Source organism: Vicugna pacos, chromosome 21, assembly GCF_048564905.1.
Source record: "Vicugna pacos chromosome 21, VicPac4, whole genome shotgun sequence".
NCBI lineage: Eukaryota > Metazoa > Chordata > Mammalia > Artiodactyla > Camelidae > Vicugna > Vicugna pacos.
Genome location: NC_133007.1, coordinates 23693045 through 23718327, shown reverse-complemented (window position 1 = coordinate 23718327; position 25283 = coordinate 23693045). Strand labels below are relative to the sequence as shown.

Below are 25283 nucleotides of genomic sequence, written 5' to 3'. Positions count from 1 at the left end.
TACATATATATATAATCAATAGAACAGAATAGTCCATAAGTAGACCCATACTTATGTAGTCAATTGACTATTGACAAAGTGACAACATAATTCAATGGAAAAAAAGGACATATTCTTCAAGAAATGGTGGTAAAACAACTGGATAACTGTGTTGGAAAACTTAACATCAACCCTTACCTCATGACATATACAAAAATTAACCTGAAATGAATCACATATCTAAATACAATATCTAAAATTATTAAATTTCTAAAAGACAACATAGAAGAAAATCTTTATAACATTCAGGTGAATGGTTTTTAAACAGGGTATGCAAAACAGGAACTGTAATAGAAAAAATTGGTAAACAATTTTTATCAAATTAAAATTTTTGTTCTTTAAAAGATACAGTTAAGAAAATGTAAAGGCAAATCACATACCAGGAGAAAATATTCACTAAACATATATCTGACAAAGAAATACATATCCCAAATATATAAAGAACTCCAGGAACTCAGCAACAAGAAGACAATTCAAATTTTAGAAGCAAAAGAAAGTTTATTCAGCAAATAGTGCTGGAACAACTGGGTATTCACAAGAAAAAAAAATAAACACTTTTCCTTACACTATACATATACAAAAATTTTCACTCTAAATAGCTCTTAAATAACTTATATTGAAGTTAAAACTATAAAATTTCTAAAAAAAAAGAAATAGGAAAGAATCTTTTGACCCTAGCATATACTTTCTTACATAAGACACACAAAGCATACTCATAAAATGAGAAAGTTGATACATTGGACTTTATCAAAACTAAAACATTTTCTCTTCAAAAGACACTTAAGAAAATGAAAGGCAAGCTACAGACATGAACAAAATATTTGCATCACCTACATCAGACCAGGATATAAAAAACTCTTGCAACCCAGTAATAAAAAGACAATCCAATAAAGAAGAGGTAAAAGATGTGAACAAATACTTCACAAAAGAGGATCTAAAAGGAATTAATAGGGGCTTGAGAAGATAATCAACATTATTGATTATTGGGGAAATTAAAACCACAATGAAATAACACTATACTACACTACACACTCCTTAGAATGCCTAAAATTAAGAACTGAAAATGACAGATGATGGCAAGGATGTGAAGCAACTCTATCTAACACTGCTCATGAGAATGTAAAATGGTACAGCCACTTTGGAAAAGAATCTTATAGCCTCTTAAAATGTTAAGCATGAATCTACTATGTGACTCAGCAATTATACTCCAAAGTGTTTACAAAGGAACAGTGGAAACATATGTCCACACAAAGAATCCACACAAAGAATTGTACATGAATTTTCATAGTAGCTTGATTCTTAATAATTACAAATGAGACAATCCAAATGTCCATTAACAGGTAAAAGTGGTATATCCATGTGATGGAATATTACTCAGCAATAAAAAGGAATATACTGTGGATACATGATGCAATCTAAATGAGTCTTATAACCTTTTTACTTGGTGAAGGAAGTCAGGAACAAAAGAGTATATACTCTGATTCTATTTATATACAATTTTAGAGAATACACTCTGATCTACTGTGACATAAAGCATATGAGTAATTGCATGAAATGAAAGTGGAAGGAAAGAAGTACTGCCTAGGGGAGAAGGAAACTTTAGGGGGTGATGGAGATATTTGGGATCTTGATTGTGGTGGTGGTTTCATGGATGTATATATCTGTCAAAAAATCATCAGATTGTACCCTTTAAGTATGTATAGTTTATTATCCATAAATTAGTTGATAATTTGTAAATAAATACACTGTAAAGAAAGAAATTATAGTAATGTCTTGAATCTTGATGCCTCAACTGTTACCTTCCTGACTAATTGGAAACATAATTTCCTCTTGGATCTTCTACCAAATATCCCTTAGAGTCTCCCTGGCTGCTTTCAGGTACTACTATTTGCGCTCAGTTTGAGGACCTGCATAAGGAATCTGAGAGGTAGGTCCTCTATACACGCAGAACAATTCTGTGTGCTGTAGAGCCCTCTGGTGTCCCCATCTCTTGCTGGCATTCACTGATTCTCTCCATCTTAGAGGCTGCTGTCCTTGGTGCTGCTTTCACCACCGGCGTGCACTCCTGGAGAGACTCTCACTGTCCATGGGAGGCTATCTCAGTCCTTTCTTTGTCCCTCAGAGATTTTTTTCTCTCTTAAGTCAAAAGAGAAAACCTACTTTTTGACACCATTCTTTTAGATGGGTTTCCCACAGCTGGACCTAGTGCATGTTCCCCTTCCATTGTTTATTTTACTCATCCTGGAGCCCTAAGTGGGGAGGTATTTGGAGCAAAATTTAAGCACACAGACTATATCTGGATTCCTTGCTCCATCCAAAGGCCAAGTGTACATTATGAATTGTTTTTTTGTGCTTATTTATACAGAAACAAGACATATAAGTCCCTCTTTCATAGTAAAATATGCATTTCTTCTTTAAGAAGGCAATTATTTTTTCCCTCAGTAAATGATTTTGCTAGTTGAATTCATTAGTCTAAGATAAAAACGTCAAATTAGATTGCATTTTGATATATGTTATACTTTCTGTTGTCTAAGCTTCCAAAACCCAAGGGGAAAAACATAAAATTTGAAATACACAATACCTTTTTGCTCGAGTTGTTTTCAAGGTTTGCAAAGCATCACTGCATTATTTACTTAAAGTTATCAACAATGGCTGGTGTTAAACCAATGATGTCCATAAATTGTATCAGTTGAAGTGCATCAGTCATCAGTGAACTTACCAGAATCTTCTTCAGATCTATTGTTTTCAGAGCTGAAAAAAGGTCAGTGTAACACTAGGTGACAAAGGTTAACACTTTCAGTTATTCCTTTTCTACCCCAGTAAACTTATGAATAAAAGTGATTCTGCCATTTTTCCTGAAATTTAAGCACAAAAGTCATACAGAAATTTTTTTTCTGTCTGTCAGTCAATTGAGGAATTGATTTAAGAGTCATTGAGCAATGGGAGGGGATGTCCTCCTTTGAGACTATGAATTGCCTTCCATCTACATACAGTGCCAGCTCGGTTCTGAGTCATATGTATCATTGGCTCTACTGACCTTCCAATGTTGGTGTTAATGCTTCTGTAGCCATCAAATAGTGAATGATGCATAATTAAACAGTAAAACTGAGCTGCTATGGGGAGGAGGAATGTTTGATCTTGTGAAAGAGAAAGTGTCTTGAAGACTACAAATTCTACATGGTCTGGGTATGTGCGTGTGTGTCATTCACCTGCATCTATCTTATCTATCTATCTATCCATCTGTCTATCTATCTATCCATCCATCATCATCATCATCATCATCATCAATCACTTATCATCCATGTATCTTTGTATAAATCTGTATTAGTCTTCTCTGATTGCCAGAACAAAATACCTCAGACGAGGTGACTTAAACAACAGGTATCTATTTTCTCACAGTTCTAGAAATCCAAGATCAAGGTGCTGGCAGAGTTGGTTTCTGGTGAGACCTCTCTTCCTGCCACCTTCTGGTTTTGCACAAGCCTGCCTTCTTGCTGTGTCTTCACATGGCTTTTCCTCTGTGTGCATGAAGAAAGATAGAGACGTCTCTAGTGTCTCCTCTTCTTGCAAAGACACCAGCCCAGTTGGATTAGGGTCCACCGTATGACCTCATTTAACCATAATTACCTCCTTAAAGGTTCCATCTCCAAGTACAGTCACATTGAATTTTGAGACAGTACAATTCAGTCCCTAACACTATCTAATCAGACAATTTGGAAGATCTCTCCCATTAAAAAGAATAAGTTATTTTTTAAATCTTAATACTGATGTACATTTCATGAAGAAATAGTATATGAGTGGGTAGAATGAATCTTTTTTGGTGTTTCCAATATGGTAGCTGGAACAAAGCATATAAGCCAGAACATCAGCAATGCCACTATCAACCACACAAGATGGAAACAAAATGTTTAGAGCAAATGGTTTATGTAAGGATAGTACATTAAAAGCTTTTGATCACACTTAGATCAACCAGTCATGACTGCACCCTTGTGGTCCTGGTGAGACTGTTTCTCCCTTCTCTTCAACAGGTCCAGGAGCTGAAGGCCCACCTGCCCTGCCTTCACATGTATCTCGAGTGTGAAAAGAATGCAGCTGCCCATTATGTTCCTGGAGAACACACAGGCTCAGGCACAGAGAAAGCTGGCAGAACTTTCACACAGCCTCACGTCCCCTATGGCCCAGCCTCCTGGGATGCGGAGTCCTGGAGGGAACGAGGGTGCATGGTTGGTGATAACAGAGAGAAGGACACGGGCTGCTCGTCAGGGTCTCTGTGAGCCATGCTGGATACAGAGCTAGTGGTCTACAGCTGACGATGTGCATGGGACATTCTCATAGTTTTCTGTGGCATCTTCATCTATGTCTCTATTGCTGTCCTGTCCTGTGGAGCCATCTGGATATGCTTTCTTCAATTCTGAATAGATGATGGTGGGCTCCTGGTGGGGAAAAAAATAAAAACAATATTAAGTACCTAAATACAGGTGAGGAAGAACAGAGGGGAAAGAAAGCCAGGAAATATGACCCACCTTATCTTCCCAATGCCTCCTTGGAGAATTTGCTGTTGCATGGAAAGAGGAAAGAAAAGTGGTAAATTGTGGGTAATACATTGAAACTTACAACTTGTTCACAATGCATTCCAAGCCAATCTGCTTGACTGCTGACTCCTTTCTTAACTGTTTCCTCTGCTGAGTTTTTCCAAGCCCTCACAGACCAAATATCCCATCCTCACACACACGAAAAAGCCTTTTCCTCTGCCCATAAAAGGCCCAGAATAACTTTTCTGAAAATATCCTTCTTTTTCCACTGCTTGTCACAACCTCAACAGAGTAGCCATGCTACCTCCACTTCCCCGCCTCCATTCAAGGCCTCTATGGCTATACCGATCATCTGGGAGAAGGCAGCAAAATATGATTCACTTCACTTTGCATGGAGAAATTGGAGGAGGATGGATATAGAGTTAGCATTCTGAGGCCACACAGAAAATTCCCAGTAAGACAAAGACTTGCAGTGTTAGCATTGAGAAAATTCAGTGTGTGTGTTTCCCCTATCCAAGGGGTTCTTTGGAGCGCTCGTTTATTTATTCAGCCAATAAGCATGCAGTGAGTAAGACTTTCTGTTAAGCATTGGTAGGCTATAAGGAGACAAAAATGATATAAACTCAGTCCATTCAATCAAGGATCTTCTAATTTTTAAGGGGAAAAGTAGACATGGAAACAGATACAACAAGCTTTATGAGCATCAACATAAAAATACATATTAAAATACGCTGTTGCCACAGAAAGTTGTCAGTTCCTCTCAGATTAGGAGATAGGGAGGGCTGGTGAGGATCACTGTGAGTTTCACAGTGGTAACTGAATTGTGTCTTAAAATTTGAGCAAAGATCACCAGGTAAACTAGAGGCAAGAACATTTGAGGTCTACCAAGAAGCATGAGAACCAAAGCACGAAATAGCCCAGTCTGATCAAGGAAACGCCAAGTAAGGACGCTAAAGCAAGGACAGAAGGCAGAACTCAGAGGAGGGGCCAAATGAAGAGGGAGGGAAGGGTCGTGCTTTAGAACGGAGAGTCACTGAGGGCAGTTAATCTAGGCAATGATGTGAGCAATTGCCTCTCAGAGGGATCATGCTGCAAGCAGATTGTTAGAAGGCTGCAAGGAGAGCAAGATTAGAAATAAAGAGATCAGTTAAAAGAATTACAATTGTCTACATCTTAGATAATGAAAGGCTTGATTTAGCAATCACATTCATTTATCAAAAGAAAACATTTGAGGGGGCCGGTTGTTTTCTAAGCATCCCACTAGGTGTTACTGATACACGAGCAAAAACTTATGGTGTCTATTCTTAAAGGGTTTACAGGGCAATGGTGGCAGTACAGACAAGTAAGAGGGAATGGATATGATTATATGACTGGTAATAGAAGAGGAGCAGTTAACGCTTTTCATGTTCAATTCACACTTGAGATAACTCTTTGATCAAAGACCCTTTGCTGCATCTGATAAAACACTGGCACCTTACCTCTACTTGTTTGGAAGGTGTCTCACCTGAGTTTTCTTTTGCATGCGGTATGTTCCAGATCTGGCAATAATCCAGGTTGCTATCTCCAAGATTCACTGGGAAAGAATAAATCACAGCTGGCTGTAATCAAGATCCCACACTATAGACTCTTCCTCCTCACCACCAAGTCTATAATCGCCCTCTGTCCCTGACATAGTGCCAGAAATGTCATTTTTAAGTTAAATACGGCCAGGCCATGGACTCATGCTCAATCTCTTTTCCCTCCCTGGTCCATCCCTGGAGCCCTCTTTCCCTGAGGAAGTTCTCACCGTTGCTGTACACTGGCTGTGGCTCCTTTAGGGCTGGTGGCTCAGAGTGTTTGGGATTTGGGGGGTCTACGTTGGAGGTCCTGGACCAGGAAGGCTCCTGAAACTCACTGGGACTATAACTGTGACAGAGGGGTAGTGAGATAAAAAGGAGAAAAGTATTTGTAGACCGTACAGAATCTCAGGATAATCACTAACCAGGAAGAGCCCAGCATGGTTCATATAAAAATATCACGGCTACTTGCTCTAAGAGTCTGCAAGGCTCTTGAGAAAATGTCAGAAGAAATAAGGCCCGAGATGGTGCCCGTTATAGAGCAGGCCAGCTGGGGCAAAGGCAGAGGGCAAAAGCGACACAGTTCAAGGTCCCTTTGACAGAGTAATCACTTGCATCTGATTAATAGTTTACTATTTTCAAAAGTTCACATACTTAAACATCGAAACCCAAAGACTTCTGCATTCCTGCAGAACTTGACTTTTGTCTTTTTTTCAAAGGTCCCTTTCAATTTCTACTTCATATTGCAACAATCTACATTTCCTGTAAGATACCATGAAGACTCTTCACAAAAAGTTTTTTTTTCCAGTTTCATTTCTTTCTGCAGTTAATATCATGCATTTAAAGTGGCCAGCATTCAATAATCCTTTCCTGAATGAGGGCATGAGTAGGGGAATGAGCAATAAGGGAATGAATGAAATGCAGCCTTATGAAAGATGATATCATTAAGACATCAGTGGTCAATTCTCTACTGAAGCACACTTAAGGAAGGAGATAAATTAACACGGATAACAAATTACATTAATTCCGTGTGTGAGTGAGTATTATTTAGAAACATGATTGAAAGTGGCCTTCTTAATCACATTTTTAAAGAACTTCCAGGTTATATTTTTTATTCATTTAAAAAAGTTTTGAAGGGGTAATTAGGTTAATTGGTTTATTTGTTTGTTTCTTTATTTATGTTTAATGGAGGTACTGGGGATTGAACCCAGGACCTGACCTTGTACATGGTAAGCATGCACTCTGCCAGCGAGCTATACACTCCTCTCTTCACATTTTTTGACTTCATAAGAATCTGAAAATGTTAATGGAAAACCCAATCAAACCTTTTCAATGTACATAATTATCTTGTGAATGTAAATAAATCATAAAAATGTTGGCAGCACAAGAAGCAAAGACCTCACCTAGGTGTTCCAGTGGCAAAAGGTCCTCCTGAAAGACAGACAAACGAATATTGATGACAGGCGATCTGTGTGAATATGGAAGGACGTACATACAGAGGAATGAAGAATTCTGGAAGTGGTAACTCAGTGCGTATTGCCTTGACATCAAGTCAGGAAATAAAAAGGGACGAGAAAATAAAGCTACCAAACCAATACCCCTTAAGAACACAGATGCAAACATTCTTAAGCTTCTAGCAAGTCAAAAACCAGGACCCTAGAAATGCAAAGCTGGTTCAACATTCAAAATCCAAAATCCGTATCAGTGGACTAGAAGAGAAAATCGTATGGTCATCTCAATCAATGTATTAAAAGAATTTGTCATTTTTTTCCCATAAAAACCTTCAGCAAATTACAGTTAGTGGCCCAATAAAGATCATCTACAAGAAATCCCAGTTACATTACCATACTTAATGGTGAAAGGGTGTCTGTTCTCAACACTTCTATTCAACATTGTACGGGAGGTTCTAGCCAACACATTGAGGCAAGAAAAAGAATTAAAAGGAATCCAGATTGGAAAGGAAAAGTAAAACTATCTTTGTTTGTAGATAACATGATCATCTATTTAAAAAATCTGACGAAATTTACAAAACTAATACTAGAATGAAGTGTATTTAGCAAGGTTGCAGGGTATGAGATCAATATACAAAGATCAACTGAATTTTACATACTAGCAACAAACAATCAGAAACTGACATTTTAATGTCATTCTCAGAATCTCTACGACTTTTCTGTATTCACTGTATTTAAATGGTATTAAAGCACATCTCAGAGTTTATGATTTGCTCCTATGAATATTGTCTATGTTTGTTGTTACGAGTGGAGGATTTTGCTTCTCAGTCTTTTTGTTATCGGTAAGATTCGGATTGGGGTTAGAACAGTAAATACTTAACTTTCTAAGGTTTAATTGGAAGCGAAACTGCTGATCTGATTTAAATCTCAGATTAAACACATGGAGTCACAACTTCACTGGAAACTTTGGTCTATATTATTGTCCCTGCCATAGTGGCAATGAGAAGAACTGAGGGCCTCCTACTTGGAAAGAAATAATTGACCTTTATAAGATGCACCACACAAGTCCACATTATTGTAGCAATGGCAAAAGTCACAACCTCAAACAGTAAGATGTAGACACTCACCTGAGCTCCTCTGGGTCCTGAAGCAACCCACCAGAACAGCAGTAGCAGCAGCAAGGCCGAGGACACTCAGCAGCCCTGTGGGGACTCCCACAGTGATGAGGCTTGCTTTGTATGTGTTACTGGAGGGCCCTGAGTGAAGAGACCTCTACTTGAGTCCTAGTGCCAAATATTTTTGATCTAGACAAAAAACATGTAAGTTGGGGCTAGAGATCTATTAAGACAGTTGGTTTTTTTTTTGGCCAGGTTCTGGTTTTTCAATTTGAATAATTTCCAGTTTCATTTGTAGTTTTCAAAATAATAGCACATGGAGAGTGACTGTCAGCAACTGAGATTAAAATTTATTCCTTTCTCCTCTCCACCATGAAATCAGTCCCAATCTCCAGAAGCCCCAAGCCTGGGTGTCACGTTAAAAACTCGTTGACACTGGTAGAATTTGTACAGTCTGTTGGAGAAATATTTTATTGACTATAAATATAACCCAGAGCCCAAGCACCACCAACCCACCTGTAATGTTGAGTGTCACCACCTCACTGCGCCGGACCCCCAGGCCGTTGTCAGCCCCACAGGAGTAGTTCCCAGAATGCTCTGCTGTCAGAGTGAGGTTGAAGGACATTCCGCCTCCAAAGGGGGCCGAGCTGTTCCCCAGGGTGACATTCTTGTGATAAAACCAGTACAGGATTGGGGGAGAGCCTCTCTGGGCCTCGCAGTGAAGCTCCACCACGTCCCCCATCACAGCCTGAGCCCCAGCAAGGTTGAAGGTGAAGACAGGATGAGACACTGGAACTGGGGAGGGAACATAGTTCATCAACAGTTTTAATGAAGTATGAACACAAGATAACTTAATAGGAGAAACATGCAGCATAGTCTAATAGTAGGAACATGGACCTAGGATTCAGGAAAACCTGAGCTTAAATCCTGCCTCTGCCCTTTCTTAGCCCTGGGATCTTGAAGTTTTAAAACTTTTTAATATCTCTGAGTCTCAGCTTATTCCTTTGTAAAATGAAGCTAATAATAATTATATCCCAAGCAATAAGAATCATGTATGTAAAGTACTCAATAACTGTTAGCTACTATTATTGATAGAAATAATAACTAAAAGCAAGGTTTGTTTCTCAATAGTATTGATTCCTGAGTCTTAACTTTAAACCAAGACTTCCACAATCTATCTGAAGTAGGACCTCATTACCCTCTACCCAGTTGCCTTGCTTTACTTCTCTACAGAAACATTAGCACTAACATTTTATCAATCTATGTAAATATCTATGTCTTTCTCTCATCTATTTATCTATCATTTTTGTATATCTGATTCCCCCAACAGAATGTAAGTTTTATAATGAGAACTTATCTGTTTTTTCGTTTTGTATTTCTGGCTGCTAGAATTTTGCCTTGGCATGGAATAGTTCCTCAATAATTGATGAATAGGTGGATGACCACATTGATCCAGATTGGCCCCTCAAATATCCAGACACAGCAATAGAAACAATGATTTCCATTTTAATTGATGATTATAGAAATAGGACAGCCAGGAAGAACAGAAAATCATTATGCTTTTAATTAATATATGGACACATCAGTCAATCATTAATTAATGTGGAATGTGAACTCTAAGATTGACGATTCTACTGAACTGTGCGGAAAGCTGGATGAGCCCATCTGTGTGCGGTGCTTTAGACATAAGTCGTGTGCTCCTTGAAGAGAGAAATTGGTAAGGATCTTAAACTTGGCTCTGCATCTGAGATTGGCTAAACGGGAGGGAGGTTGGGGACATACTCCATTGAAGAAGAATAATTCAACTTGAAAACGTGCCATCTACTGGCTGAAAGACAGACAGCATCAGCTGCCTCATCTGGGTAGAGACGCCATCTTGCTTTTGGAAGTATAGGATTCCTGCTAAATTTAAACTGGTAACTTCAGTTTGGCCCTTCTGTCCATCTTTTGCAAAATAAAATGACTTGGGCTAAATGCTAAGAGACTCAGAGATAAGACTTTATATGTTCTTTGCACATCTCCATGTACCTTTCCACCCATGTTGTTGCCTCATATATTTTTATCCAATTTTTTATTCCTGTAAAATACACATAATTCAAAACTTATCATAAACTTTTCAAGTATACAGTTCAGTGGTATTGAATACATTCAGAATACTGTGAATACCATCACCACCATCCACCTCCGTAACTTTTTATCTTGTAAAACTGAAACTCTATACCCATTAAACAATAATTCCCTACACTCCATCTCCTCAGCCCCTGACAAGCACCAGTCTACTTTCCAACTCTATGATTTTGACTATTCCAAATATCTTATGTAAGTGAAATCATACGGTATTTGTTTCGGGGTCTGGCTTGTTTCACTTAGCATAATGACCTCAAGATTCATCCAGGTTGTAGCATGTGTCAGAATTTTCATTTTAAGTCTAAATAATATTCCATTTTATGTATATACCACACTTTGCTTATCTACTTAGGTGTCGATGGACACTTGGGTTGTTTCCATGTTTTAGCTATTACTAATAATGCTTGTTTTATATGTGGGTTTAGAAATACCCCTTTGAGAATATGTTTTCAATTTGGGGGTGTGTATACCCAGTGGAATTTCTGTGCCAAATGGTAGTTCTATTTTTAATTTTCTGAAGAAGCTCCATACTGTTCTCAATTATTTCATCATTTTCATTGCCACCAACATTACACAAAGATTCCAATTTCTCCACATCTTAGCCAACACTTGTTATTTTCCATTATCTTATATAGTACTCATCTTCATGAGTATGAGATGGTATTTCATTGTAGTTTTGATTTGCACTTCCCTAATAATCAGTGACGTTGAGCATTTTTTTCATGTGCTTAATGGCCATTTATATAACTCCTTTGGAGAAATGTCTATTCAAGTCCTTTTCCATTTTTAATGGGTGCTCACGACTCTGGCCCTGGCCCCTAAAGCCAGAGCAGTGGAGCCCACAGACCTTACAACACCAGACAGGGCAGAGATGCCAGCCTGACCCTGGCTCCCACCCTACTCTTTCCTTTTCTCTGCATTTGTGGTGCTTAAGACTCCAGGGATCTTGGATATGAGGGAAGAGTCTACAATTGTGGGGCACCAGGTCATGATAACAGCAACACTTCAGAAGCAAAGCAGCAATGACCCCGAGGCACAAGAAGTGATAATACAGCTGTATCTCTTATAGAGATAGGGGAGGATAGAAAGTGCCTACTCTCAAATATAACCAGAAGCAGCTTAGGGAAAAGAAACCAAAAACTTATGCTATAGCACCACCTACTTGAAAACAAAAGAAAGGCCTCTAATTTCCAACCTGTCACTACAGCAAATGAACCAGTAGAAGAACAACTCACCAAGTACCATGAAGAATCACAGTAATACTAAACCACAGAAAGAAAATGGCAATTCTCCAGAAGCCAAATTTAAAGTCATGGAATACTGTGACCTAACTGAGAAAGAATTCAAAATATTTGTCATGAAGAAACTCAACAAGCGACAGGAAAACTCAGAAAGCCAGATTAATGAGCTTAAAAATAAAATCAATGAACAGAAGTATTTTACCAGAAAAATTAAAACTCTAAAAGAGAACCACACAGAAATTCTGAAATTAAGGAACTCAATAAACGAGAAAGAAGGATGCATTAGAAAGCATCGGAAATAGAGCAGACTGTATGGATTAGCGATCTCAAAGATAGAAATCTAGAAACGGTACAAGTATAAGAGGAGAGAGAAATTAAATAATTTTAAAATGAGAGGATTCTTTGAGAGCTATCCAACTCTTTCAGGAAGGGCAACCTTAGGGTAACGGGTATCATAGGAGAAGTCAGAGAGAAGGGCACAGAGAGTATATTTAACTAAATAATAGCTGAGAATTTCTCAAGCATGAGGAAGAAACTGAATACAAAAGCCCATGAAGCCTCACTGGCTGCTGTGAAAAGCCATCTTTGCGTTGTTTCCGTGTCCGGCTCCGCGCTCGCCGCGGCCACCTCCACCGCGCGCCTCCTGCGCCGCCGCCGCGGACTCCGGAGCTTTGTCGCCAGAGTCCTCAACTCTCGCTTTCTTTTTAATCCTCTGCGTGGGATCACCGGCGTGCGTATCATGTCAGACACGGCCGTGGACACCAGCTCCGAGATCACCACCAAGGACTTAGAAGAGAAGAAGGAAGTTGTGGAGGAGGCAGAGAACGGGAGAGAGGCACCTGCTAATGGGAACGCTAATGAGGAAAATGGGGAGCAGGAGGCCGACAATGAGGTAGATGAAGAAGAGGAAGAAGGTGGGGAGGAAGAGGACGGTGATGGTGAGGAAGAGGATAGAGACGAAGACGAGGCAGCTGAAGATGATGAGGATGACGATGTTGACACCAAGAAGCAGAAGACTGATAAGGATGACTAGACAGTAAAAAAGAAAAAGTTAAACTTAAAAAAAAGGTCACCGTGACCTATTCACCCTCTACTTCCCGTCTCAGAATCTAAACGTGGTCACCTTCGAGTAGAGAGGTCCACATGCCCGCCTGCCGCGGGCAGCGCCACCTGCAAATAACACACTCTCCACCACCCAACCAAAACCACAACGTGAATTTGCAACAGGGGAAGAAAAAAGAACCAAAAAGTCCAAGGCCTTGCTTTTTTCTTAAAGTACTTTCAAAAGGAAAATTTGTATTTTTTATTTACATTTTGTATTTTTGTACATATTGTTAGGAGTCAGCCATTTTTAATGATCTCGGATGACCAAGCCAGCCTTCGGAGCATTCTCTGTCCTGCTTCTGACTTTACTTGTGGTATGTATGACCATGTGCATTATAATCTCAAAGGAGAAAAAAAAACCTTGTAAAAAAAAAAAGCAAAAAAAAAAAAAAACAACCCAACATGAAAACAATCTTATTCCGAGCACTCCAGTAACTTTTTTTGTGTATGTACTTAGCTGTACTGTAAGTAGTTGGTTTGTATGAGATGGTTAAAAAGGTCAAAGATAAAAGGTTTCCTTTTTTTCCGTCTATGAAGTCGCTGTTTATTTATTTATTTTTTTGGCCTGTTTGATGTATTCGTGAAACAATGTTGTCCAACAATAAACTGGAATTTTATTTTGCTGAGTTGTTCTAACAACAACAACAACAAAAACAAGTCCATGAAGCTAAGAGAAGATCTAATTACCTCAATGGAAAAGGACCTTCTATAAGACATATTAGAATTGTCAAAAGTACTTAATGACAAAGAAAGAATTTTAAAACAGCCAAGAGAAAAAAAGAATGGTAACCTACAAAAGAACCCCCATGTAGCTATTATTAGATTTCTCAGTAGGAACCACAGGAAAGGAATGACATTCTCAAAATACTGAAAGATAATATGTCATGCAAGAATACTTTATCCAGCAAAATTATCATTCAGATATGAAGAAGAAACAAAGACCTTCCTAGACAAATGAGAGCTGAGGGAATTCATCAACATTTATCAACAGTTCTGCTTACAAGAAATGTTCAAAGAAGCTCTTCTACTAGAAACAAAAAGGCAAAAGTACACAAAACTTTGTGTACATCATAAAAATCTATAATATTGGTCTTTCTTGAGGAAAGTGATAAATAGATAGAATCAGAAAACTGCAACTATTTATCAGAATAGGTTTTAGACACCTTATCACAAAAGGGGGAGGGGAAAGCAGAAAACTATAGCTACTTCAATTTGGTAACAAACTTACAAAATAAGAATAGACAATTTGAGACAACAAAAACATAAAAGGGGAATAGGAAAAAGATTAAACCCATAAACATAAATGAAGATAAGATACTGTCAGCAAAAAATGACTAGTTTACCTAGGAAAGGTTTCATGCAAATCTCAGGGTAACCACAAAATATAAATCTAGATCAGAGACACAAAACATTAAAGAAGAAGAAAACTGAGAAAAATATCATAGAAAACCATCAAACCAAAGTGGAAGGCAGAAACACAAGGAAAAGAAACCATGGAGATACAGAGCAACCAAGAAACAAAAGATAAAATGGAAGTATTAAGTTCTCACTTATCAATAATCATCTTAAATGTAAATGTCTTGAATTCACAAATCAAAAGACACAGAGAGGCTAAATGGAATAAAAAATGAGACCCAACTATATACTGCCTCCAAGAGACTCACATCACCTCTAAAGACAAAATAAGCTATAAGTGAAAGGACAGAAGGTGATACTCTAAGCATATGACAGCCAAAAGAAAGTGGGTGAAGTCAATTCACATCAGGCAAAACAGACCTCAAGCCAAAAAAGGTAACAAGAGACAAAGATGGACATTATATAATGATAAAGGGGACAATTCATCAAGAAGACATAACAATGATATATATGTACCTAACATAGGAGCACCAAAGTGTACAAAGCAATTATTAACAATCCTAAAGGGAGAAATTGACAGCAACACAGTAGCAGTAGGGGTCTGTAAAACCCCACTTACATGAATGAATAGATAATCCAGGCAGAAAGTCAACTTATAAGAAACATTATAGCAAAAGGACTTGATAAATTTATATAGAACATTCCATCCAAATGTAGTACAGTACACATTCTTCTTAAGTGCCCATAAAACTTTCTCAAGGATAGGCCGTATGTTTGAACACAAAACAAGTCTCAATAAATTTAAGAAAACTGAAATCATATCAACTATCTTTTCTGATCACAGTGGTATGAAACTAGAGATCAACTAGAAGAAAAAGCTGGAAAACCACAAATATGTGGAAACTAAACAACATGCTGCGAAACAGCTACTGAATCAACCAAGAAATCAAAGGGGAAATAGAAAAATACCTGAAGACAAACGAAAATGAAAATACAGCGTACCAAAAGCTATGGGATACAACAAATGTAGTATCATGAGGGAAGTTTATAGCAATGCAGGCTAAACCTCAAGAAACAAGAAAAATCTCAAATAAATAATGTAATCTTACATCTAAAGGAACTAGAAAAAGAAGAAATGAAGCCCAAAGTCAGTAGAAGGAAAGAAATGATAAAAATCAAAGTGGAAATAAAAGAAATACAGACTAAAAAGACGATAGAAAAGATCAATAAAACTAAGAGCTAATTACTTTAAAGATAGACAAAATTGCCCAAACTTCAGCTAGATTCACTAAGAAAAAAAAAAAGAGAGAGAGAGAGAGAAGGCTCTGATAAATAAAATTAGAAATGAAAGAGGAGGGGGAGGGTATTGCTCAGTGGTAGAGTGTGTGCTGAGCATGCACAAGGTCCTCGGTTCAGTCTCCAGTACCTCCATTTTAAAAATGAATAATTAGTTAAATAAACCTAATTCCCCTCCATAAGTAAATTTTTTAAAAAATTAATAGAAATGAAAGAGGAGAAATAACAATGAATTCTCCAGAAATACAAAGGATTATACAAAAATACTATAAACAGCTATGTATCAACAAATTGGACAACCTAGAATAAGTGAACAAATTCTTAGAATCATACAACCTTCTAAGACTAAAGCATAAGATATATGACCAACCACTAGCAAGGAGGTTGAAACAGTAATCAGACCTTCCAAGAATAAAGGTACAGGACTAGATGGCTTCACAGGTGAATTCTACCAAACATTCAGAGGTGATTTATACCTATTTTTCTCAAAACAGTCCAAAAAAAATTGATGAGGAGGGAACACATCCTAACTCACTTTACAAGTGACATCACCCTGATACCAAAACCAGGCAAAGACAATGCAAAAAAAGAAAACTACAGGCCAATATCTCAAATGAGCATAGACGCAAAAATCCTCAACAAAATATTAGCAAACTAAATACAATACTTTAAAAGGATCACATACGATGATCAAGTGGGACTTATTCCAGATGTGAAAGGATGGTTCAACATCCGCAAATCAATCAACATGACAGACCACATTAACAAAATGAAGAGTAAAAAACATATGACCATCTCAATAGATGCAGAAAAAGCATTTGATAAGATTCAACACCAATGTATGATTTTTAAAAATCTAAATAAAATGTTGTCGGTTTTTATGGCTGAGTAGTATTCCATTGTATAAATATACCACATTTTCTTTATCCAGTCACCTGTTGATGGACATTTAGGCTGTTTCCATGTTTTGGCTATTGTAAATAGTGCTGCTATGAACATTGGGGTGCAGGTGTCATCCTGAAGGAAAATACCTACATAAAATAAAGGCCCTATATGACAGACCCACAGCTAACATTACACTCAGTGGTGAAATACTGAAAGCTATTCATCTAGTATCAGAGACAGGACAAGGATGCCCACTCTCACCACTCTTATTCAACATAGAATTGGGAGTGCTAGCCAGAGTAATTAGGCAAGAAAAAGAAATAAAAGACATCTAAATTGGAAGTAAAAAAGTGAAAACATTCACTATTTGTAAATGACATGATTTTACATACAGAAAACCCTAAAGACTCCACCAAAAAAACTATTAGAAATAATAAATGAATATAGTAAAGGTTGCAGGATAAAAAATCTTGTGTTTCTATGCACTAAAAACAAATTAGCAGAAAGTGAAATTAAGAAAACAATCCACTTTACAGTTGCAACGGAAAGAATAAAATACTTAGGAATAAATCTTACCAAGGAGGTGAAAGACTTGTACACTGAAAACTATGACACTGTGAAAAAAAATTAAAGAAGACACAAAGAAATGGAAATAAATCTCATGCCTATGAATTAGAAAAATTAACATTATTAAAATGTCTATATTACCTAAAGTAATCTACAAATTCAATGAAATCCCTATCAAAATCCATATAAGTTTTAAAATTTATATGGAACTACAGAAGACCCCAAATAGCCAAAGCAGTCCTGAAGGGAAAGAAAAAAAGTGGAGGTTATCACACTCCCTGATTTTAAATTATATCACAGGGCCAAAATAAAAAACAGACATACAGATCAATGGAACAGAATTGAGACCCCAGAAATGAACCCACACATACATGGGCAATTTGTCTATGACAAAGGAGTAAAGAATATACAAAGGAGAAAATATATTCTCCTCAATAAATGGTGTTGGGAAAATTGGACAGTCACAAAGAAAGGAAAGAAAGGAAGGAAGGAAGGAAGGAAGGAAGGAAGAAAGAAAGAAAGAAAGAAAGAAAGAAAGAAAGAAAGAAAGAAAGAAAGAAAGAAAGAAAGAAAGAAAGAAAGAAAGAAAGAAAGAAAGAAAGAAAGAAAGAAAGAGAAAGAAAGGAAGGAAGGAAGGAAGGAAGGAAGGAAGAAAGAAAGAAAGAAAGAAAGAAAGAAAGAAAGAAAGAAAGAAAGAAAGAAAGGAAGGAAGGAAGGAAGGAAGGAAGGAAGAAGAGGAGAGGAGAGGAGAGGAGAGGAGAGGAGAGGAGAGGAGAGGAGAAGAGAAGAGAAGTGAAGAGAAGAGGGAGGAAGGAAGGAAGGAATGAAGGAAGGAACTAGACCACTATGTCACACCATACTCAAAATCAATACAAAATGGATTAGAGACTTGAAAGTAGGACCTGAAACCATAAAATTCCTGCAAGAAAATGTAGGCATTCTGCTCTTTGACATTGCTCTTAGCAATATCTTTCTAGAAATGTCTCCTCAGGCAAGGGAAATAAAAGCAAAATAAACAAATGGGACTACACCAAACTTAAAAGCTTGTACATAGCAAAGGAAACCATCAACAAAACCAAAACCAAGTGGGAAGAGACATTTGCAAATCATATATCCAATAAGGGGTTATTATTAAAAATATATTAAGAATTTATACAACTCAACAGCATAAAACAAACAACCCAGTTTAAAATTGGGCAGAGGAGCTAGGCAGACATTTTTCCAAAGAAGATATACAGGTGACCAACAGGCACAAGAAAAGATGCTCAACATCACCAGTTATTAGGGAGATGTGAATCAAAACCATAAGGAGACATCACCTCACACCTGTTAGATTAGCTATTATCAAAAAAGCAAGAAATAACAAGTGTTGATGAGGATGTAACAAAAAGGGTACCCTCAAACACTGTTGATGGGAATGTAAATTTGTGCAGCCACTATGAAAGACAGTAGGGAGAGTCTTCAAAAATTAAGACTAGAACTACCATATGAGCTAACTTTCCTACTTCTGAGTATTCAAGGAATACAAAAGCACTAATTTGAAAAGATATATGCACTCCTATATTCATTCTGGTGTTATTTACAATAGCCAAGATGTGGAAACAACCTATGTATCCATCAATGGATGGATGAATAAATAAAGATGTTACGTTTGTGAACCAAGGCTGAATAGGAGGAATCAGAACTTACTTCTCAGTGTGACTGTAATCAGTTTACTGATGATGGGACCATGAATGTTGTCAGCTGCACAGTAGTATCTCCCAGCATCGTGCTCCTTCACCGTGTGTATCCACAGCTCTGCCGACAAGGAACGCTGGATCTTTGTTCCCAAACTTCTTACTGTGCCCTCTTTGTGCCAGGAGAATGTGACAGTCCCTGTACCCTTGGCTACTGAGCAGATAAGGAGCAGATTTTGCCCTTCAATCAGCTGCCCCTCCGGGGGATAGATCTCTAGATTTACATCAGACACAGGGACTCCTGGTAGGACACAAGATGACACGTGAGGGTTCCCATGGCAGAAACTTCAGGGTCAAGGAGAAGGCTGGTTTGCAATAATAAGCCAATAGCAGAAGGTGCAATAAGCAGGGGTCCAAAGTGGGCAATAGGGAATTAACTGTGTATATTGTTATAAAGAGGGCAACATCCCTCCCACCATCACAACAGTTTCCATCCTGGGGGAATGTGGGATCAGGCTCTTGATCTACTTAAACCAAACGTTGACAACAGTCACATTTCACGGACATTTCTCTCTAAGGAATCTCTGATGCATCAGTGCCCCACAAAATAAGTGAGAACCCTGAGAATATTATTTCTACCCTTAAATCCAAACCCCTCTCCTATCCTTCAAAACTTTTCTCCAGCCTCACCTTCATCTTCCCACATTCTTCTCTGATTTTTCCAAGTTGTGTTTATCTTCCTCTTTTATTTTGGGACATGTTCAGGTCAACAAATGGAAGTGGCATAGGGACCTCTAAAGACTGCCTGTGGTCATTTGTGCTTCTAGTTATCTGTTGATTCACGACAGAACATATCCTGTATGGTTCTGTAGCCTCCACAGGGTTGGGGACCCAGGAATTGATCAATACACTAGATGGAAGAGGATGCCTAGGGAAGTGAGGCTAATGTTGAGCCTGGAGAGAGAAGGCTACCAGGACAGCTGTAAGCTCCTCCTCTCTGTTACGTTCAGTTCCCCCAAAAGCAGGGCATGCCATTGTTTAGCTCTCTTCTTCCCAGCTCTGACCCTGGCACAGCAGCCCCGCAGATACTCACTCTGCACACGTATCTGGGATCTCAAGCTTCTTTTTCTGACCCTGTGAGTCACTGTCTCTGCCTGGCACCAGTAAGACCCTGAGTTTTCACTCCACATGATGGGGAACTTGAGCTCTGGGTCGCTGCTCCAGCCTGACCCCACGGCCTTGTCTTCTCTGAAGAAACAGAATTGAAGCTGAATGTCTGACCTCTGTGGAGAGAGCCAGGTCTCACATTTCAGGGTCACCGCGCTCCCCTCTGTGGGCTGGGAGGGGCTGACGGTCAGTACTGGCGGTGAAAACAGCTCTAGGGAGAAGAGCAAACACAGAACCCAGGGCGGTAAGTCTCAGAGCTCCTGGAAAGATGCTCATGTGCTGTCAGCACCAGCTACCAAAACACGGGGACCCTGGCAGGTGGGACCACCTCCCATCTCTCTCCCATGACTCGAGGTTTTTAATGAACTTCCCACTTGCAAGCACCTCCCTAAATCCTCACACATGGTTTCCCCACTGAGCTCTGTTACCCACAGGATGCTAGCCATTACCTTGAAGTTGAATTGTTAGAGGTTTTGAAGTTTCTTTAGATGAGATCCAACTTTTTTTCTTAGCAGTACAGTGATATTTGCCATTGTCCCTGGGGACTGGATTTAATGTGAAGGGTGATGTAGAACTAATTTTTAATTCATTTTTGTAAAAAGTCTTTTCAATAATGCTGGCTTCATCTCTCCCCAGGCATCTCAGCGCTACTTCTTTATCTCCTTCAAAGACAGGGTATGGAGCCTGGAGGATCAGCCAGTCTGCGGAGAGTGAAGGAACACAGTCAGTTTAATCCCTGCTGCTGCTTTCTTCAAACTCTAATTTCTACCCATGAAAAAAGAACTACAATCATGTACACACCTGCCTTTCACTACATGGACACACAACCAACATTTCTACCTGGTCCCAATGCCTGGTTCTCTGTTACGCTAGGATAATGAACTAATTCCCAGATAATGTCCTTACGAAATCTCCATACGTATTATTAAAAGAGGAATTTAAAACCACACCTTTGTTCAGACCTAGGTTCCTTTTACCCGGCAACCTCTGACTTACCGATACGTCTCTGGATGGAGTCGATAGAAAATCCAGCATCCTGTTGCTGCCCTATTTCCTTATTTTCCCTGCTGAGGTCAGTACATCACATATCTTCATGTCTGTTTACAACCCTGCTTGGTCTCCCTGAATTAACCCAGCCCTTGGACATATCGCCCAGTGGCTTAATTTCAGGGATTCCCTCTTTCTTTCCTTACCAGTTGAAAACTCCACATACACAGGTTCACTGAGAGAAGACCTTCGGGTCTTGCATGTGTAATATCCAGTCTTCTCTATTCGGATCTCTTCAGATTCTTTATTCAGCGACATGCCATTATAATACCAGGATATGTCTCCTTGGGCAGGAAAATGGAAATCCCTGCATGTGAGAGTCACTCTATCTTTTTGGAAGTGTGTGGACCATGGAGGTTTGAGGAGAAGAAAAGCTTTTGGAGATACTCCTGAATAGGAAATGGAAAAGCAAAGGCAGGTGAAGGGGAGTGGGAGGAGGGTGGAGGGCAGAGGAGGGCCCAGCCTGAAGCTAGGAGTTTTTCTGAGCTAATTCCTATTAAGGGTTGGAAAGGGTTGGAAATGGGGCAGACACAATTTGGGGAAAGGCCTAGGGCAGAATCTGCTACTCCTCATTTTTTGCCTAGCCTGGAGAGTAGGTGGGTGTCATCGGGGAAAGATCTCAGGCTCCTGGTATGTGGGCTCAGAATAGTTCACAAGACATGATTTGTAGTTGTGCAGTAGAGAATAACCTTTGTTTTGTTGGAGGTTTACAGGGACACCATGACCTGGCCCACGGGGATGGCTGCAAGAACAAAGAATGCCTGCGGCAAGAAGATTGCAACAACCAACCACACCCCCTCCCTTATTTTTTTGTATAAATGGATCCTGTGTTCTGACTAGAGCAGGATGGTTCCCCAAGACATTAGTCTGCCATCCTCTCGGTCTGCCGGCTTTCCGAATAAAGTTGTTATTCCTTGCCCCAACACTTCGTCTCCTGATTTATTGGCCTGTCACACGGCAAGCAGAATGAATTTGGACTCGGCAACAGTTGAGCAACACTGTGAGGGCCTCAGAGGGTGGGCTGACTCTGAAAAGCCCTTGTTCTATATATTCCTGTTAAGGTAAAATTAGCCTGGGATGTGCACACCTCAGAAGCAGTCTTTAGACTCTGAAAAACCAGTTCCTACTTGGTTGTTGATATTTAATGTACAAGATTTCCTTTTTACCTACCATACTTTCAAACCTTGCCTAATTTGAGATTCGATGGGGAAAGCAACTTTTCTACTCTCCATCTAAGTTGGACACAATCAGTAATTGAGGGATGCACAGAATGTGAACAAAGGGGCATGGTCTGCTGGAGTAATCATATTTGTGTATGTAATTGCAATTGACCAGTGGAATCAGACACTGAAACAATGCAGTGATATGAGCTTTTTTTGGAAATATAAAGATTTGACTGGAACACTTTCCTCTGTGAATGAGAGTATTTCTATACTCTTTGATAGTGGTACTAGCGTGGACGTACAGAGGGATTAAAGGAGATCAAATCTGAGGTTCTTTCAGTATCAGCCTCCTGCCTCTGCCCAGCCTTCTGCTGTCTTTGCTTCTACACTGTGACATTCAGTAATAGGAAAATAACTGAAGACTGGAGAAATCAGAGGATGGTCTGCTCACCCACCATAGCAACAAGTGTGACCTCAAAGAAGCAAAACCACTGATATGGCACATTGCCACAAGCCTCATTTATGGGGACGGAGAGGGCTGGCTGAGAGGACCAATGCTTGGAGACCAGGAGGAACAGAGAGAAGGGAAAACAGACCTGATTGTCCTCCTCCAGGAGCTGTAAGAGAGCCAAGATTTAAAGATTAGCACAGAGGAATGTTTTTCACATCTCTTCAATTAGACACTCACTGAGAAATGTTCCAAAAACCCAGCCACAACCTCTTCTTTGGTTTTTCCTTCCCATTTCTTTGCCTCCATTTTAAAATACTCATAGCCCACAAACAAACAAAAAAGAATAGTCTGTAATTTATTTCATGAATGTGAATGGCTTGTATCCACAACGCTGGCTCATCTCTTCGCTATTTCATACTTAGCAGCTTCATAGTTCATTTCCTCCCAGTCTCCAACTAGCACTCCAGCCAGGTTTATGTATGTATGGAATTTATACCTACAAGTACTTGCTTAGTTGGGAATTAAAGGAACTCTTGCCCTAAAATGGCCAAGATAGGGTTCTTTTGACATTCCAAAAGTGGTTAGAAGGAAACCAGCTTGATAAAACATTTTTTCAGAATTCTGACCTTAAAGGAACAAAAGCCCTTCTAGAAGGAACTTGTATTTCTCTGCCTTTAAGGAACTTGCATAACCTTAAAAGAACAAAACCTCGTCTAGGAGGGACTTGCCTTTGAGATGTAAATGTTTACTTGATCCTCTTAGGCATTTTATTCTGTGTTTTGAGAACTGGGTCTCTGCCATGTAGAAGGTACATGAATGGTGCATGTTTGGCAGTCAGTTAAATAGACTGGGGTTTTAAGCAGCCTTTTTGCCGGACTGTGTCAGCTCTCAAGAAAATTTGTCATAAAGGATCCTAGTCCATAAGGGGCCTTTGCCATCTTAAACTTCATTGCATCTGCCTGTACAACAAAGGCCTTTACTTTCTTAGACTATTTTTGAGAGTAAACTTTGTGGATCTTATAAAGGTTGTGTTCGGCCAACTGACATCCTTCAAAGTCCAACGATCCCCATTTCTGGGCTCTCAGATGTCTGCCTGTGATCCCTCAACAGATAAAGTTCATTTGTTACTCGGTGTGTTTCCCCTAACAAACTAAAAGCGCTAGGTAATGCCGAAGCTCATAATAGCTCAGGCTGGCTTGTTTCAGCCCACCTTATCAGTCAGACCTAAACCTCTTACCTTACCTACAACCAATCAGAGGCTTGTGCACAAGCCCATCAGGCGCCTTGTGCCCCAACCTGATAAAAAACACCCCAACAACAGGCCCTCGGTGCTCACGCAGGCATCCGTCATCTGTGTGGCCCACTGTTGTCTATGACAGTGCACCCTAATAAACTCCGTCCTGTTTTCATACTTCATCTCTGGTAAAATCTTTTACCAGCCCATGCACCATCATGTCACCAACCAGCCGCTCGGCTGTGTCCCACAACAGGCTACCCGCTTTGCACTCTCTAGTGGGGTGCCTCTTGTGTCTTACTGGTTTGAGTTGCTATTAAGGTACTGTTCATCAATAGCCAGATGATGGATCCTTCAAACTGGAGAAACTTCTAAGTTGGTAAATTTTTAGAGAACGCTCATTATAAACAGCTTTATTGGTGCTTATGAAAGGACCAATTTAAAAGGTGGATGCAGAAATGCAACAACTAAACTTAAGAACTCTTTTAGTTTAAAACGAGGGTGAAAAAACTGTTCCAAGAAGATTTATTTATGGTCTCCACTTCCCCTCAATAGGTCTTATAGATGCTGATAAAAATATTAAATGAATTAATGTTAATTAGCCTGATTAACAAGGAAATAAGAAGAAACTGAGTGAAAAGTCAAAAGACTTCTTCCTAACAAGGTGAAAATTTCAAAGGGATTCATCCCAACAGGATAGAAATCTTTAGATGGTTTTAAAGAAATGGGATAAATAAAACAAATGTTGATGGGATTAAAGCAAAGTCTTTGATACAACACTATCTGAGGTTGGGTGAGCCAAAGGGACTCCAACTTGTCCCTTTAACATTAAAATCCATTCTATCCCCACCCCCTCTTTTTTTAATTAAAGACTGGAAGAAAATTACACTGAGATACCTGACCAGCAACTGCTTGGGACAACAGTTAGATCACTTAATCAAGTTAAGATTGACAAAAGGGCCTGAGTCCCTTGGCTTGACCCCTCACTGGAGACCTCAAACCCTCTTATACAAAAATGGATAAAATGGCTAGGGGATAAAGAGAAAAGTTTCTGGAACTTCTTATAAGACCAAAACCTATTGATGGTGTCCTAATGGAGACTAAATGTAAAGGTATAAGAGTTACAGAATTGAGATGAAAGTTTATAAAAACTGGTGTATTTGAACAGGCTTTATATAAAATGGTTATTTCTTTTTTGCCTAATTGTAGTGTGGGATAGACATTATTTCTCTCTGAGGAATGCCTTCCCTTCCTGGTATTATAAGACAGAGCATAT

At 39.1% G+C, this 25283-nt stretch overlaps 1 protein-coding gene across 1 annotated transcript in view; it reads right to left on the bottom strand.

Annotated features, from left to right (window-relative positions):
* The window catches only part of LOC107034675 (Fc receptor-like protein 3), a 31350-nt gene continuing 6067 nt past the window's right edge, over window positions 1–25283 (bottom strand). Inside the window, exons 2-13 of the mRNA XM_015249069.3 lie at window positions 22919–22939; window positions 21306–21548; window positions 20562–20813; window positions 20039–20323; window positions 18959–19246; window positions 9210–9488; window positions 8706–8834; window positions 7531–7558; window positions 6358–6476; window positions 6076–6144; window positions 4563–4594; window positions 1–4472 (exon numbers count right to left, since the gene is read on the bottom strand). Of these exons, the coding sequence (XP_015104555.1) occupies window positions 4332–4472; window positions 4563–4594; window positions 6076–6144; window positions 6358–6476; window positions 7531–7558; window positions 8706–8834; window positions 9210–9488; window positions 18959–19246; window positions 20039–20323; window positions 20562–20813; window positions 21306–21548; window positions 22919–22939 (1886 nt within the window). The 3' untranslated portion in view covers window positions 1–4331. The remainder of the gene's footprint in view (window positions 4473–4562; window positions 4595–6075; window positions 6145–6357; window positions 6477–7530; window positions 7559–8705; window positions 8835–9209; window positions 9489–18958; window positions 19247–20038; window positions 20324–20561; window positions 20814–21305; window positions 21549–22918; window positions 22940–25283) is intronic.